This window comes from Helianthus annuus, chromosome 5, assembly GCF_002127325.2.
Source record: "Helianthus annuus cultivar XRQ/B chromosome 5, HanXRQr2.0-SUNRISE, whole genome shotgun sequence".
Classification (NCBI taxonomy): domain Eukaryota; kingdom Viridiplantae; phylum Streptophyta; class Magnoliopsida; order Asterales; family Asteraceae; genus Helianthus; species Helianthus annuus.
Window position 1 is genome coordinate 111882949 of NC_035437.2, and position 17713 is coordinate 111900661.

General features: G+C 34.9%; 1 protein-coding gene and 1 non-coding gene across 2 annotated transcripts; both read left to right on the plus strand.

The window, feature by feature from the left end:
• Nucleotides 1-712: 712 nt before the first annotated feature.
• On the plus strand, nucleotides 713-819 carry LOC118492883. The gene has a single exon (XR_004894884.1). It is a non-coding gene; the product is annotated as a small nucleolar RNA R71 (small nucleolar RNA).
• Nucleotides 820-9107: 8288 nt separating this feature from the next.
• On the plus strand, nucleotides 9108-16247 carry LOC118492241 (fasciclin-like arabinogalactan protein 17). Its single transcript, XM_035990137.1, has 4 exons — nucleotides 9108-10211; nucleotides 11064-11545; nucleotides 15130-15250; nucleotides 15930-16247. The coding sequence occupies exons 1-3, from the start codon at nucleotides 9436-9438 to the stop codon at nucleotides 15201-15203; spliced, it is 1332 nt and encodes a 443-aa protein (XP_035846030.1). The 5' UTR covers nucleotides 9108-9435; the 3' UTR covers nucleotides 15204-15250; nucleotides 15930-16247.
• Nucleotides 16248-17713: the final 1466 nt, after the last annotated feature.

The following is a 17713-nucleotide window of genomic DNA, read 5'->3' on the forward strand; positions in this document are numbered from 1 at the left end:
TGGTCTCTCGGAAAAATTTTGGGCTAGTTGACTTAATTGTTTTTCTATGTTTTGAATACTAGCTTGTTGATTTCTAAAATTTGATTCTAATTGTAGAAACCTTTCCAAGTTTTTCTTTTCAGTGTCGGAGATGAGGCGAGATACAGTATCTTCAAGCCTTTCTCGTCCACCTTGTTGTTGAGTGAAATTTTGTGACTCATTTCTTGGTTGTTGAAAGTTTGTTCGTTGGTTTTGTTGGTTACTACTATTGCCGGGTTCTCTCCAACCCAGGTTAGGATGATTCCGCCATCCTTGGTTGTAAGTGCCCGTTGGAGGACCCGACGGCCTAGGTCTATTGTCAATGTAGCTTACCGACTCTTGTTGATCGTCCGTTTCTTTCATACAACTCCAATTTTCAAGTGGCCCACCACAACCTTCACAAGCCATAACCGAGACCGTTTTTGTCATTTCCAATTTTTTTATTTTTGAAGAAAGGGCCTCGATTTGGGCTTGTAAGGAAGTGTTTTCATCAACCTTATGGGCGCCCGGGGCAATAGATTTATTGCCTCGGGGAGTGTGCCACTGGAAATTGGTTTGAGCAATTTCCTCAATTTGGTTATATATTTCATGTGGGCGGCGATTACCTAAAAGTCTCCCGGAGCTAGAGTCAAGTGTCTGCCTTGTGTGTGGCAACAACCCATTATAGAAAGTGGATACTTGTTGCCATATCGCAAGGCCGTGATGTGGACACTTTCGCAATAGCTCCTTGAACCTTTCCCAAGTTTCATATAAGGATTTCCCGTCCTCTTGTGAATATGTATTAATTTCAGTCATTAATTTAGCCGTTTTAGCGGGAGGGAAATACTTATATAGAAATATTTGGGCTAGTTCATCCCAGGTGTTTACCGATCCAGCTGGGAGGGCGTTAAGCCAAGCTTTTGCTCGGTCTTTTAGTGAGAAAGGAAACATTCGAAGGCGGATGGCGTCATTTGATGCTCCATTGATCCGAAAGGTATCACATATTTCTAAGAAATTAATAATATGTAGATGGGGATCCTCGTCCGCAAGCCCATGGAAGGTTGCGGAGTTTTGGAGCATTTGTATCAAATGCGGCCAAAATTCGAAGTTATTGGCTTCAACATTCGGTGCATTGATAGCGGCGCCGAGGTTACCTACGGTGGGTCGTAGATAATCCATGAGAGTACGTTGATCCGCCATTGGGGGTGGATTTCCCGAAACTTTCTCTTGGTTTTTGGCTTTTAGTCTTTTTCTGAGAAAGCGTTCGGGTTCTTCTAGAGGTTCTTTTATGTCCTTATTAGAACTGGAGCTCATACACTACGTAGGGGTGGCGTCTGGTTCCAAGTCCTGCAATAAAAACAAAAAAAGAATGCTGGCCAGAAGGTTCACCACGGCCCCATGCTCAATGAACACGGCCCGTGGTCAGAGTTACAGTGATTGTTTTCCAGATCCCAGTTACTGGAGAGTTGGACACGACCCTGTGTTGCACCGACACGACCCCGTGGTCAGCCTTCTGTAACTTGGAAAACTAAAAACTGCCAGTAACAACGCTGGGCACGGCCCGTGCTGAGCTCTGCAGAAGCTGAAAAACTAAGAAAATCCTAAAAAATTAAAAAGAAAAATAAAAATGTGATTAGGCCGTTGATTCCTAACTTTCTTAAAATCCTTGTGTCCCCGGCAACGGCGCCAAAAACTTGATGCGTGTGTAGTGTAATATATTTTAGATGTATATTTAAGCCCTTTTTACACTTTTAGCCAAGTTTTAAATTTATAAAACACGATATTTACTAACACTAAACACACATATGGGCAAGTGCACCCATCGTGGACGTAGTATAGTGTTGGTAAGATACCGAGGTCGTCCAAGGACACAAGAGCTTTTAGTACCGGTTTATCCTCAACATCTAACCAAATCAAAATGTTAGAAAAGATTTTTAAACTAAGAAAATAAAAACTAACTAAATGCTGAAAAATAAAATAAAAATAAAAACAGATAGACAAGATGAATCACTTGGATCCGACTCGTGTATTAGAATAACCTTTGATTATTTTCGCACTTTTGCACTTGTTTAAGAGATTATCTTAGTTATTGTAGTAGGACCCTCTTTTGAAGGCGACGTTACCCTCAACCCAGTAGTTTGAGTCAGCAAGGATACAATCCTAAAAGGTCGGATTATTGAAAGATAATGAATTAAGTTATTAATGCAAATTATGGTAGGCCCCTCTTTTGGAGGTGACGTTACCCTCGACTAAGTAGTCTGAGTCAGCAGGGATACAGTCCTAAATAGCCGGGTTATAGTATTAATAGTAGTTAACTTATGAGGGGGTCAAAGAGTTTGGATCCCCGCCATCCAATACCTATGGGCATTGAAGGAGATCCTACTAAATTTGACCCAGGTCCCTTGCAGGACCTCTAAACGCTGAACAAGGGCAAGACCCTTACCAAACCGTTCCCTTAACCCCCGACCAGGTAGCCAACATACCTCCATATAGACCGTGGAGATATGAATGGTGAAAATCTTTTATTTTATATAGACAGTAAAATAATGCCAAGACACCACGGACAAACGATAAGGAAAGATCACCTTCAACATAAGCAACTAGTTATTAAAGTCATTTATACACAACCAAATAAAAAGTGCAAAAGATTAAAAGTAAAAAGTATTATACTAAACACTTGTCTTCACCAAGTGATGTAAGAGACTTAGGCAAACATGGCCTTGATTGTCAAGAACTCTTACGATCAATCTTGGATCCCGAGATGACTCACACACTCTATGATGGACAATGGATGATGGTGGTGGATGGTGGTGTTGTGATGGTGGTGGGTGGTGGATGAAGTGTGAGAGAGGTGGTGTGTCAAGGGATGAGTTGTAATGAAACCAAGCAATCCTATTTATAGGCTGAACAGAAGGCTGGGTACGGCCACGTGTCCGCTGGACACGGCCCCGTGCCTGTCTGACACTCTCTCTCTTCATTAATTGTAATTCACAATTACAATTAATGCGCCTGCTGTACTTTCGCCACGCCCCCGTGTTCACTGGGCACGGCCCCGTGGTGGGCAATAGAAGCTTCTATATGTTTGTCTTTTCTGCTGCTTCTTGGGCACGGCCCCGTGCTGGCTGAGCACGGGGCGTGTTCAGTCTTCTGCCTTCTCTATTTTGCTTGGGGGGATGCTGTTGAGGGGTCGGGCAATCCACTTATGTTCCTTTTCTTGTATTTATGTTAGATTTAGCTGTCTTTTTGCTTCTTTTGTGAATTTGAGCTTATTTAATCCTGAAAATACAAAAGGAAGACAAAAACACTCCTTTTCCAACATTAGTACTTAAAAAGGGTTAGTTTTATGTCTCATTTGATGTAATTTATATGTTGCATTTTACACACATCAAATCACGTACTCAAATACCCCATTTTTTTCAAGTATTTTCTGATTACTATCAGATATGATGATTCTAATCATAATTATATCATCAAATTCATCATATGATTAATACCCACTTATCCTAGTGTGGTATATCATCAAATCATTCAAATTATAGCATCATATGTATAATTTTCACTTAGGGTTTAGTTCCTAAGCAAGTATATATCACTAATTCAATCATAGCTTCACTAATTCATAATTCGCGATTATGATGATTATCCAAATTTCACAACTTCACAAATCATCAAAACTTGACATACCTTATGATCCCCTAGCTTGGGTGATCGTTAATTCACGTTTAATTGTGAATTTGAGCTTCGATTGAGCCTTTAATTTGATGATATTGTTGAAAGTTAGGGTTTTGAAGCTCCTGGGAAGCTTCTGGTCGAACAGAACTCCTAGAACACACACTGAATGTGTGTTTTAGGTTTTTAAAATTCTTTTATAATTAGAATTTCAAGTTTCTCCACTTTGGCCCCTCTTGTTTGGTTAGTTTATTAAGTAGGCCACAACCCACTTAATTTCTAACAATTATTCCCACTTATTAACTAGGTTAAACATTTCTAGTTAAATTAGTGGGCTCGGGGAATTCATGACTAAGTTTATTTTAAGTTCCGTTAACTCCGGCTTCTATAAACTTTATTTTCTCAAAGGCATTCTTTTCCATTTGTATTAAATATTAGATTTAGTTATATAAATCCTAATATTTTCCGGGTTAATTTTACCACTAACGGTACTTTACCCGTCTTTTAAATATTAACGTGGTTTAATTACCAAACCCGTTTTCAGGGTGTTACAATATTCTTCATGAAAACTACCTTCATTTTCATCCTGTGATTCAGATTTACCTGTTTCAATCGACTCTTCTTTCAACACACTTTCCACGACCTTACCTACCACCTCTGAATCACTAGAATCATCAGATTTGGAATAGGTTACGTCAATGTTATCTGGCAATTGATCTACCATGTTGAAAGCTTTTTCGACCTTTTCATCATCATAAAATGCAAACTTTTCCAGTGGTGGAACTTGATGAAACTCTGAGCCAATGCCCTTTTTGTTTTGCTCAGAATCTTTACCATCCGGTTTTATGTTGAAATTCTTTCAAGCACATATGATGATGCGTGATAACTATGTAACTTGTTGTTATCCTGTTCTAAATCAGCTATTTGACGCTTTAGCTTAGCAACATCCTCAATGTAAGAATTGACAACTTGTTGCTTTATTTCATACTGTCGCTTAAACGTATCAGTTGTTTCAGAACAGTATCTCAATCGTGATTGAACAATTTTCATTTGGCTTTTCACATCTTCATATGACTTTTTAGTAATGTGATAAGCAAATTTTATTGAATCATATTCTTTTTTCATTTCTTGAAATACAATTTCTTTTTGTGAACTCTCTTCTGTCATTTTTGAAATTTTTTCTTTCAAAATCTCATTTTCTTTTTCTAGATTTTTGCATTTATGTGTTATAGTTTCATTATTATCTTTCAAAACTTTTTCATTTTCTAACATTTCTTTGTATTTATTTTTGAAAACTTCTTTGATTTTATTAAATTCAAGATCTCTTGTTCTGAATTTTTCGTCTTTTTCAGTACAAGCACTGCATGGTTCCATGCATTTCTTGCACTGTTCAACAGTTTCATTAAAGACTTCAGAATCAGATGTTACCTTAGTGATTGACACTCCGGTGTTCTCTGCTGCACCAGTCTGATCAGTGTCTTTCTGCTTTTCTTTTTCATCAACACCAGCATCTTCACCAATATCACCAGCAACCAAACTCTCGTTCTTCATTTCTTCTTCTTCTTTCTTCTTCATTACTTCTTCACCAACTTGCTGTTCTTCGGTAATAGCTTCTTCTTTTACTTCCTCAGCAACTTTCTTCAAATCATCAACCATCTCATCAACAATTTTTCTTCATTCTTTCTTCAGCCCTCTTCCTCAACCTTGATATCATGACATCTCTTATGAGTTTTTCCAGCTTTTTCGCATATGTTTTATCTTTTGTAACATTTGTAAAGTATTCGACTGATCGAGGAATTACTAAGAGAACTTCATCATAAATTATGTCCTTCTTGGGAACAACCGGTTCACCATCTCTATTGACATAGCACTCTCGCTTCTTGTCCCATCTTTTATAGCTGACCTGACAGCATCTTCATACTCTTCTTGCATTTCATTAATTCTATTTCCAGCCATGCTTCTTTCTCTGTATGTTTTTTCATTCAGAATCTCTTCTCTGGTTTTCTCTTTGATTTCAGCCATGATTTTATTTCCTTGATTCACCTCGTAAATCACAGCATAAGAAACAATCAATGATTAGTTACAACAAAAATATCAAACACTTGGATCGGATGGGTATCCGATCGAGTGAGTCAACAAAAGTCAACTGTGAAAATAATTGGGTGCTGTCCGATCGGGTGGAAAAGTTGTCCGATCGGCTGGGATTCTTGAATCGGGTGGTTGTCCGATCGACCCTCTGTTCAATCGGTTGACACTACACGACAAATGAATATGTTGTAATCTAGATAGGATGGTTTAGAATCGGCTGGCACTTCGTTCGACCCTCCACTCGATTGATGCACTACACGACAAAAATGCTTGGTCGATCGGCTTGCAATATTCTTGAAATGGTTGAAAATCCAATTGACCCACTGATCGATCGGCTGACACGTTAACTTCTTTGACCACAACAATTAACTTTGATCTTCAAAATGTTTTCACATGCAAACTGACAACCACATGCACAAATCAATAATGATGGCCGACAATCAATTCTATATGAAGTGCTATTGGACCAATTCAACTTTAATCACATGCAATTCAGACAAACAATTCTTGGGCCGATAAATTTTAGTGGACAGAGAATTCACATGCAATACTGTTGTTGATTGGGCCGCTAATCTTTAATACAGTTTGTTGATTGGGCCGCTAATCTCTGTCCAACTATTTGTTGATTATAATCACCAATTGCATTTAATGTTTCACATAAATCTGACTGACAAAAGCATAATATGTTGACAAAATAGTCTGGTCGGTTGGGATGTGTGAAACGAGTTGTCGGTCGATCGGTCAGGGATGCTATGGATCGGACAGACGCTCGTTCGGACTGCTGTCTGATCGGTCAGCAGTCAACAAGTCAACTACTTTTAATGAAATACAGTGTAAAGCAATGGAAATTCTTGGTTCGGTCAGCTAGCCGATCGGACTTCTGTCCGATCGGACGACATTCAAGTGAATATCAACATCAACAGTTAACATTTTGAACAACTTTTTCGAACCAAAAAATCTTTAATTTCTCCCAAACCGTTAAGAATTAGATTCTGAAAATTTGTAGGCTTGTAAATCAGATGTTTTCGCACAACATATCCAAAAATTAGCGATTTTGAACCGTTAAAACCCGTTTAATTTTGCAATTTTCAGTTAAGAACGTTAAGAGATGAAAAGATGAAGAAATTGCGCGAATCTGATGTGATTTTTGAACTGAATCTGATGTATTTCCATGCGAGTTTGTGTGTTTGATCCGTGCAATCGAGCTCCTGCTCTGATACCACTTGTTAGGACCGGTTTTGACTCCGAAACGATTGCGAACCGAACGTGTGACGTGCAGAATCCGTACACGAACGTGACCGAACACACGAGACGTAATATAATCGGTGATTCTATTGAATGATATGAAATCATACAAAGCACCTGAATCACGTGTCACTTTCTCTCTCTAGAATTTCTCTCTCTAAGCACCAAGCTCTCCAAAGCTCCAAATGGCAAAAGTGACAAAAAGTTCTAAACTAAAGGCATAAGGTTTCTATTTATAGGCCATGGAATTAATGAGAGTTCTCATTAATTACCTAAATGCCACGTTGCCCTTTTCTATCTAATATTACAATATAATCATGATTTTAACTAAAACTTGCTAAGAACTCGATTGACGGAGGCGATAGACATTCCTGCACTAACACGTAGAAATAAGATTGCAAAGACTGCAAAAAAACATTCTGGACATCTTCTCGACCCTGAGTTCTTTCATTTTGATCACAAAGGAGACTATAGGCTGGTATACCATTTTTTATAACAAACTAGTGATTTATATTTATTTGTCTGACTATTATTTTTTTTCACACAATACATGTAGCGTCTTCCTGCTGAAGTTGCCAGACGAGCAGGTCTTTCTCTTGATCTTCATCATTTGAAAGTTCAAAACATGGTTGGAGTTGTGGAGGTTTATGATGTTAAGTCGGAGCTAAATGGATTGAACCCACGTTATGGGTTGGACGGTTGGCGAAAGTTTATGACTGACAATAACTTGAGGTTTGGTGATATGTTGCACTTCACATACGTGTCTTCGCAACAGAAGATCGTATTAAATCAAGTTACGTCAGTTTAACAAAGACATTTAATTATGTTCTGATATCAGATACTACAACTATGAATTTTTTGATGGTGATGTTGTATGTTTTTTTTAAATTATTAACTTGATGCTTTGTTGTTATGTATGGCTAAGATGATAAAACACTGTTATTAACACTTTATGTTTTATATATAGATGATATATGAGGTTTCTTTTTGCTAATAGTAACTGCATTTATAGGTTTATGAATTCAGAATAATGGATGGATAAATATGGCTGCATTTGGCATGATGATGTTGTGTTTAATGTTGTAAAAAGCAGGGAATTGTGAGATAATAGATTGCTTTGCCCAATTAGATTATGTGTTAAATTATAGTTCTTTAAGTCATTGTTTTATTTTCTTCAATTCTATGTAATTTTGTAAAAAAGTTCAATAACAAACAGTGGTTTGAACATCTGTTTGCCTTTTGGTCAATAGTTAATGGAAACCCATGTTAGGTTGAACAGTGTTTTGAAGAGGAAAATAGTGTGAGAAGACAGTAGATCTTTGTAAGTTAAACATCTGTTCAGGCTTAAACAGATGTTTGGCCTTTAACAGATGTTTCGCCTTTTATATTAGAGGTTTGGACTTAGACAGTTGTTTGACCTTAAACAGATGTTTGGCCTTAAACAGATGTTTGACCTTAAACAGATGCTTTGCCTTAAACAGATGTTTCGCCTTCTTTATCAGATATTCGGACTTAAACTGATGTTTGACCTTAAACAGATGTTCGGCCATAAACATATGTTTGGCCTTAAACCAAACATCTGTTTAAGCTCAACATCTGTTTGACTATTGGTCAACATCTGATTGACTTTTGTTCAACATCTGTTTGAAATTTGGTCAACATTTTATTTTGTAAAGAAGTACAAAAACAAATATTTTTACAAAATCCCAAATCACCCTATCATGTAAGTGCATTGAAGTAAAAGTGGAAATGATATTATTCATGTGGTCCTGTTGTGCTTTTGTTTGTCCTCTAATATGAGTTCATGATCTAATCCGGTGATTTGAAGACATTGTTGTTGAATCGAATGAGATGATTGATGTAATGTGGTCGTATTAATAACAAATAGTAATTAATATAACTAAGTTTCCTGAGCCCGGGAAGCAATCTCGGTAAAAACTTAGTGTGTATATATATGAAAAGAAAGACTTATTTAAAATTTAAAATAATAACTAAATAGAATAAATTATTTAAATGCAAATTTAACACAAAATAAATAGATTATCTATAATTGGAAGACTTTATGCTATTTCATCATCAAGTAATCAACCTTTCACCTCCCTTATGACAACAACCCACGACCATACCACCGACGATGCTTTACCAAAACATTACACTCCACCCCCTACACTATCACCAAACTCCACACTACCCCCTCACCTTTATACCAAACCCCTGTTTTCAGCTGCCGTACACACCCATCTGTCTCCGACCACCATCAAAAAATATATATCACAACTCACAACCAACAACTTAGAGAGAGAAACAACAACAATAATATTCTCTCTCTCTACAACATTGACCTCCCTTCTAAGCAAATTATACAAGTTTTTATTAAACCTGAAGAAGAAGAGTGTTTACACCGTCTATATCTCCGGCTAGACACCAACCGGAAAGATGACGGCGTTTAGAATGTGTGTCATTGTTTTATCCGTTTTGACTCTGAGTCAACTCGCTGGGGCAGCTCAGATCAGTTCCAATTCTGTGCTGGTGGCGTTGCTTGACTCGCGTTACACCGAGTTGTCGGAGCTCGTGGAGAAAGCTTTATTGTTGGAGAAGCTTGAAAAGGCGGTTGCGGATCATAATGTTACTATTTTTGCTCCGAGAAATGAAGCGCTGGAGCGAGAACTTGACCCGGAGTTTAAGCGGTTCTTGTTAGAACCGCGTAATCTCCGGTCGCTCCAGACGCTTCTTCTCCACCATATTGTTCCGAGTCGACTCGGCCAGAAAGACTGGCCGGCCGAGTCGACTCAGCACACGACTCTCTCTTCTGAGCCATTACATTTATCGAATTTGGACTCTAAGAAGCTCGCTGGCAATGCGGAGGTGGTTCGTCTAGACGATGTGTACCGCCCGGACGGAATTATTCATGGAATTAACCGGTTGTTGATACCTAAATCGGTACAGCAGGATTTCAACAACCGGCGGAGCTTGCGTGCGATTTCCGCAGTTAAACCGGAAGGTGCACCAGAGGTTGATCCGAGAACGAACCGGCTTAAGAAACCGGCTCCGGTTCCTGCTGGTTCGCCCCCGGTTCTACCGATTTACTATGCCTTGGCTCCCGGTCCGTCGCTGGCTCCTGCTCCAGCGCCTGGACCAGGTGGCCCTCGCCACCACTTTGATGGCGAGAGTCAGGTCAAGGATTTCATCCACACATTGCTTCACTACGGCGGGTAAATTTTCAAACCAAACACTTCATTTTTATCATCATCCAAGATCACAAATTACCTTTACTTACCTAGTATTAGGTAGCCTCTATTATTAATTAATATATATATATATATATATATATATATATATATAGGGGAAGGTTCATTGGGGAACACTTAAAAATTGGGGAACAGCGGGGAACCGGCTCAAACGAACTCCGATTGGACTCATTCCAGCGGCGTTGGAACCGGCTCGTCGAACCCTAACTAAGATCTTTTAACCCTAAAACCTAAATCCTAACTCCTAAACTCTAAACCCTAAAGCTAAAAAAATAAGGCTAAAACCTAAGATAAACCGTACAATCTAAACTATAAACCCTAAAAACTAAACCCTAAAGGCTAAACCCTAAGCTAAACCCTAAAGCTAAACCCTAAACCCTAAAGCTAAACCCTAAACACTAAATCTAAACCCTAAAGCTAAACCCTAAAGAAAAACCCTAAAAGCCAAACCCTAATATATTTAGGGTTTAGGGGTTATGATTTAGGGTTCAGGGTTAAAAGATCCTAGTTAGGGTTCGACGAGCCGGTTCCAACGCAACTGAAATGAGTCCAATCGGAGTTCGTTTGAGTCGGTTCCCCGCTGTTCCCCACTTTTTAAGTGTTCCCCAATGAACCTCACACTATATATATATATATATATATATATATATATGTATGGATATACACTCAATGAGGTATAGTGAAATCATATAATGGTAACTATTATATTATTATATCTCTTTTTTACGGTAGAGTCACAGGTAAACAGGCAATAAGTTGCGCCGTAAACTCTTTTGATATATTTATATTATATCTGATATATTTATCGCCTAACAGATACAACGAAATGGCGGACATTTTGGTGAACCTAACGAATTTAGCAACCGAAATGGGGAAACTAGTATCCGAAGGCTACGTATTAACCGTATTAGCACCAAACGACGAAGCAATGGCGAAATTAACTGCGGATCAGCTAGCTGATCCGGGTGCGCCAGAGAGGATCATGTACTACCACATAATACCGGAATACCAAACCGAAGAAAGCATGTACAATGCTGTAAGAAGGTTTGGGAAAATTCGATACGATACTCTTCACGTACCGCATAAAATGCTGGCTCAGGAAGCCGATGGATCAGTGAAGTTTGGAGACGATGAAGAAACGGCATATTTGTTCGATCCGGATATTTATATCGACGGTCGAATATCGGTTCAGGGGATTGACGGAGTTTTGTTTCCGGCTTCGGAGAAGACGGATTCTAAGAAATTGGAAGTTACACAAAGTGTCGATCGGGTTCGAACGCCACCTAAATCTCGTAGAGGTACGCGGAAAAACTCTTACGGTTAAATTAATACCTTTTTTATAAATATAAATATTAATATTAGATAATTCAAATTGTAGTTAATACTAATAATTATTTTTCTATTGTTGATTAGGAGGTAAGCATAAGAAAACAAACATAAACAGTCGAATGTCACTCATAGAATAGCTATTGATAGTATATGTGAAAATTATTCTAATAGTTTTATTTAAATAATTTAGTTTAAACAACAAAAAAGATTCATATAATAATATCAAAATTCAAAATTTAGATAAAGTATGAGTGATTTTATAGAAACCATTAATGATTTATATTCTTTTAATATTTGATGCTATCAACAAGTAATGAAAATTTTAGTCACAACCCGCACGCAATGATAAATAAGGTGTTAAAATTTGTAATACTCTCAAAAAAAAATTACATAAATTGTGGGATGTAATTTGGTCCTTTGCCCGTTTGGGTCGGGGGCGTTTGTATTATTGGTCATTTGCCCGTTTGAGTCGAATGTTTGTTTTAATGAAGTTGAATTTAAAAAAAAACATAAATTGTGGGTATATTTCCATATAAGGAAAGTGAACAACTTTTTTCACGTTTAATATATTAAATATATTAATTAAACAGACATATATTGGTGGTTTTTCTTGATTTTACGTGGGTGGTCGAGGTGGTGAAATTTTGAGCTGTCGGTGGGTCAAGGGCAAAATGGACATTTGGATGATATTATTATGGAGTACTGGTGGTCCGTGATGAATGTCACCTTTACTAGGATCTTAAATGGAAATAGTAAACTTAGATTTCATATCCTATAAAATATTTTGTTTTTATTTTTCACATTAAAATGTTTTAATTATTACATTAAAACAGTTTTAAGTTTAACTTTTCCCATCATTGACTTACTGTATTAGTTAAGTTTTATTTGCCTTTTAAGTTTTATTTGCCTTTCTTGTCTAACAAGGTTCTTAATTTTATACAACTATATCTATTTCGAGAACATGTGTATTAATTTTTTATTTGCCTTTATTGTCTAACAAGTTTCTTAATATTATACAACTATATCTAATTCGAGAAAATACTAAGAAAATTACGAAATTTCAGTGTCGAGTTGAGAGGGTGACTACATGGCACTCGTGACTCAACCCGTCAACTTCAGTATTTAAATGCGTGTTAGTTAAGGTATAAACCTTGAAACGTTGATTTTGAAAGTATGTTATACGCGTATGACCCAAGGAAATATGACAACCTAACTTGTGCTGTTTTACTTTTTAACAAAAAAATAAAAATAACATAAAATAAAATAAAAACCTTCAAATCTAAGTTTTCCATATCAATAAAATTTATGACCTTTAGCTACCAAATAAAGGAAAATTACAAACCATAAATAATAATTTCTATGAGACCCATCATTGAATTATGATATTAAGTAGGCAGGTGGGGTGGGGTCGGGTTAATATACATATACATATACACATATATGTGTGAGAGAAAGTGTGTATGAGCTGGAGGTGTCTTAGGTTGTATATCACAAAAATGATGGTTTATTTTGGAATAGTCATAAAAAGACTTCTCCTTCACTAAAAAACACAATGAAACTTCATATCAAAACAACATATAAATCCAAAACTCTAACTATATATTCTCAATAGTTTTATTGTGTGTTTGTCTCTATTGACCCGACCCATATTCCTACTCACTTGTGCTCTATATTTGCTGACTTGTACATATATATTTGTATATATGGCTCTATATAGTTATACGTGTTCCACCTTTTTTGAACTTGCAATACTGTAAGCATGTTGCATGTTCCATATATTAAGCATTAGACATTTTTTATGGTTATATTACATGGGTATATAATAATTTTATATGGTATTTTCATGTGCAATTAAAACTTATAGAATCCAAACTGTATTATACATACATTATTGGATATTTATATGATCAGATCTTCTCTGCCTATTGACATTTCAGAATCCTTGCTGTCAGTAAAAAGTATTCAATCCCATTGGTTTAGATCCATTTAGTTGTGGAGATATTATGCACAAGTAGTTTTCTATTTTTATATCGGACAAATAGTAGTAAAATGCAATTATATTATTGGTTAAACCTATTTTCTTTAAGGCAAACTCATATTTGGAAATTGGAAGGCAAACTAATATAGTATAGTACATATAATTTTACTATATTAAATAAAAATTATATAAATAACACACTCATTTAGGCCTGCGAGCCTAGTTAATCTTGATACGTTAAGCTCGGTTCATTATTGATGGAACCCAAGGGTTTAAATGAAACAAGATTTACATATCGAGCTTGACTAGGCTTGTAGGCCTAAATGAGTGTGCTATTTATATAAATTTTATTTAATATAGTAGAACTATATATACCATACTATATTATAATACATATACGGAGGAAAAGATATATATTTTTAAAAAAATTAAAGACTTTAAGTAATTACAATTACATATGGTACAATAATTTAAAACATATTGTTGACTTTTAAACCAATTTTCCTGCCTCACGATTTGTAAACGAGTGTTACTTATTCATACCATAAAAACGAGCATTTTATTCTTTTTAATTTGAGTATAGTATTGTTATGATTTCTTTTAATTAATAAATATAATATGTTACATGATTACCAGTGTTTGTGTTTCCTATCACATCGCACACAACAAAATTAGATGGTATAAGTGTGTTGTTATACCATATAATTGTATTATACGAGGTATAAGGTTTTCTCGTGGTTTGTAGGTTATCTTATAATCCCTCGTCCCTCTCTCTCTCTCATATATATATATATATATATATATATATATATATTAAAGATAATTAAATCTCAATTTTATGGCAAAATTAAAAAAAACTTAAAAAGTATATGAAAATTATGCGAATTTAAAAAAATAGTAAAAATAGCAATAAATGAATAAGAGTAAACCTAAAAGCAAATTCTTTATTTTACATGTCACATCCCCTAATAACTTTTAAATTTATTTTAAAGATTAAATTAATTAGTTTTTAATTTAATAACTTTTAAATCTATTTTAAAGATTAAAGTAATTAGTTTGAATAAAAGCTAAAATACCCCTTTTAACAATAATTTCTAGATTTTTTAGGATAAATGCACCATAATATACACCCTACATAATTTAAACTTTAAATTTTTAGCTATATAATTATAAATGTATATAAATAAAATAACTATTAATAAATAATAATGGCTTGGCTCGGGTTGGCCTGACTTGCTCACACCTTCTACCGGGTCCACTAACCTTCCGGCACCCAAAATTCGTCATTTTTTTTTTTTGGTAAAGTGAGTTCTTTTAGGAAAATGTGAAATCGAACGTTGTATTGTAGTAGATAGAGAAGAATAACCTATGTTAATCCCAACCAATGAGTTAATTACCAATTAATTGTTGTCAGTAGTCGTTATGAAACAGTTTGAAGTTATGAAGTTGCCATGAGGGACATATTTAATTTTTGGAAGAACTTAAAGTATATAATTAATGGTGGACTCACTATATATTAATAGTTTAAACTTATTTATCTAATAAATTAATTAAAAAAAATATTACTATTTGCAGGGAAATTGCTTGAGGTAGCATGCCAAGTGCTTGGAACATTTGGGCAAGATTCCCGGTTCTACACATGCCAATAGAATTCTCCCTTCTCTCCACCAAATACACTTCAAATGCCAATCAAAAGGTTTAAATCTCTCCGCTCAAGTTTCTTTATATATTTTGTATAATTTTACACACTCATATATCTCGTCAATATTCGACTCGTGCCTAACCTATAATAGGAACTTTTACACAAAAAACGTGTTAAAGTAACATGTTGACTTGTATCTAACCTATAATAGGAGTTTTTACATAGAAAATGTGTTAAAGTAACACGTTTTTGTACTTCAATCATCTTATATATCACACTTCTACCATTTTACCAATGTCAGGGAAATTAACATAGCGGGTATAGTGCACCACATTATGTTTCATGTCATCATTATAATTTTATGAAAGGGTTATTTTATATACAATGGCAAAAATTGAAAGTGTGTTATAACATACCATGAAGGAAATATATTTTCATACACTATAATAATAGAAAGATAAAAGGAAGTTACATTTTAGTATAATACAATACTTTAAAAAATCATAGTAGTTTTTCAGGGTCGCGACAGGTACTTATGTACGGGTTAGTTATAAAAGCTTTCGTGAGGAACGAGACATATATGATGTTAGGTTTGTTGCCCGTTCTCATTTACGCACACCGACACCAAATATATTAAGCTGTCTCATGCCTAGAAATATGATATAAACAATATACGTATATGAGTTAGCCTTTTGATTGCTAAACTATTTTTTTTTTAATTCTTTAAATACAGGGAATGTATAAAGACTTGTGAAGAAGCCCTTCTCCAAAAGTAAACTGGTATGCATATCATAATCCAAGATTTCCTTTGGGGATGTTCTTTTAGTGTTGTTTTATGCTTGCTTATTGTGTAAGTTCTTTTTATCAGAAAAGAAAATAAAAAGGGTAGAATAGTCATTTTCCTTAGTCGGATGTGACATTCAAAGGGTCCACTTTGCTACATGCAACAAGAATATTTTTTTGTATTATTATATGTGCATAGTCAAATAAATAATGGATTGGATGGTGGTAAAGTGAGTTGTCTTAATGTCAATTGTCTTGTTTGTTGCAAGTGTTTATTCTAAGCTGTTTAATTATATTATACATATAAAAATAAAGTACTAAAAATGTATGAAACTATGAATCGGGTCATGAAAATAAGTAAAAATGTTGGTTTAGTATGGTCTTGGGTCATATCCCTGAGTCGTTTTCATGTCAAGTCGTTAGATAATCCGTCATGGGAAACTTAATTGATAGTTAAACCGATTCTAGACAACTTTAAGTTAAGCTTCGACCCGACTTGATAGCTCGAGCTAGACAGATTGGCATTAAATTCGATTAGAAAACATATATCATATATATATATATATGTGGATCTTAGAAACTTGGATGATGGTGTGTGGAATACATCGCTAAATCATATAATAATTTTAGATTTTGGGCCCATCGATAGTGAAGTGTTATAATATAATATGAACAGTCGTTCGACCTACCATATGGGCCTGGCCTGCTCGACAAAAGAACTTGTCTTAACCTGCCCAATCAATCAAGGTAACTAACACCTTGATATGAGCTTTTAAAAAACTAAGATATGTGTGAGGTGTGTTTCTATATCATATTTTTACTAACATATCAAATTTATACTTACCGACCGGGATTTCTTTCCGTGCTCAAGAAAGTTAGTTATAGTAATCTATACTATTTATGATTAATACGTACTTAAAATCACACAAAAAGTATAACAAATTTAAAATTTCTTTGTTATAAGTTAAAATCATACAAAAAGTATGACATATTATATGTCTTCTCTATAAGAAGAGTTATAAACTTTATATAAAGTTAATCACGGGTTGTGAAGTTGCAGGCAGGCTTATAAACTTATTGATTATTTATATGTTTATAAATTGATTTGTATTAAAAAAAGAATGATTAATAAAACAATTGATATATTGTTAAAGTATTAAACAAAAAAAGCTGTTCAAATATTTAAACGATAACAACACAATAGGATACTAAATAATAAGTGAATACACGAAAGAAAATATCAAAATGCTGAGGACAATTTTTATGTTTTTGAGGTTTTGCAACCAAAAGCTTCCATTCACTCCTTGACCATTTAAAAACATAAAGATCACCAATTGACATGTCTTCGCCTCTCATCAAATCACTCCAATAGATGACATTATACCTAAAGGGAATAAAAAATTATACATAAGAATTAAGAATATATATATATATATATATATATATATATATATATATATATATAGGTAAAGTTCATGCGAGAACCACCCTTATTACGAGAACCGTGAGAACCAATGTGAACACAAAATAAAATCTAAAAAAATCAAAAAAGCACTCAAAATTTTATTTATTTATTTTTTAATATTTTTCTTAAAAAATCGCTATATTTCGTTACCATAAAAAAAACGTTTTTTTTTTCGAGTAATAGTTATCCATGCACATGTGCATATGTATCATTACTTCAACAAATTCGGTAATACGTTATCAGGAATAGACAATTGCACTTTAATTTAC

Bases quoted from the DNA above. Each gene is read 5' to 3' on its own strand.
- LOC118492241 (XM_035990137.1), top strand. From the start codon at position 9,436: ATGACGGCGTTTAGAATGTGTGTCATTGTTTTATCCGTTTTGACTCTG. The intron at 10,212-11,063 runs GTAAATTTTCAA...ATCGCCTAACAG, and splicing joins ACATTGCTTCACTACGGCGG to ATACAACGAAATGGCGGACA. The intron at 11,546-15,129 runs GTACGCGGAAAA...TACTATTTGCAG, and splicing joins GCCACCTAAATCTCGTAGAG to GGAAATTGCTTGAGGTAGCA.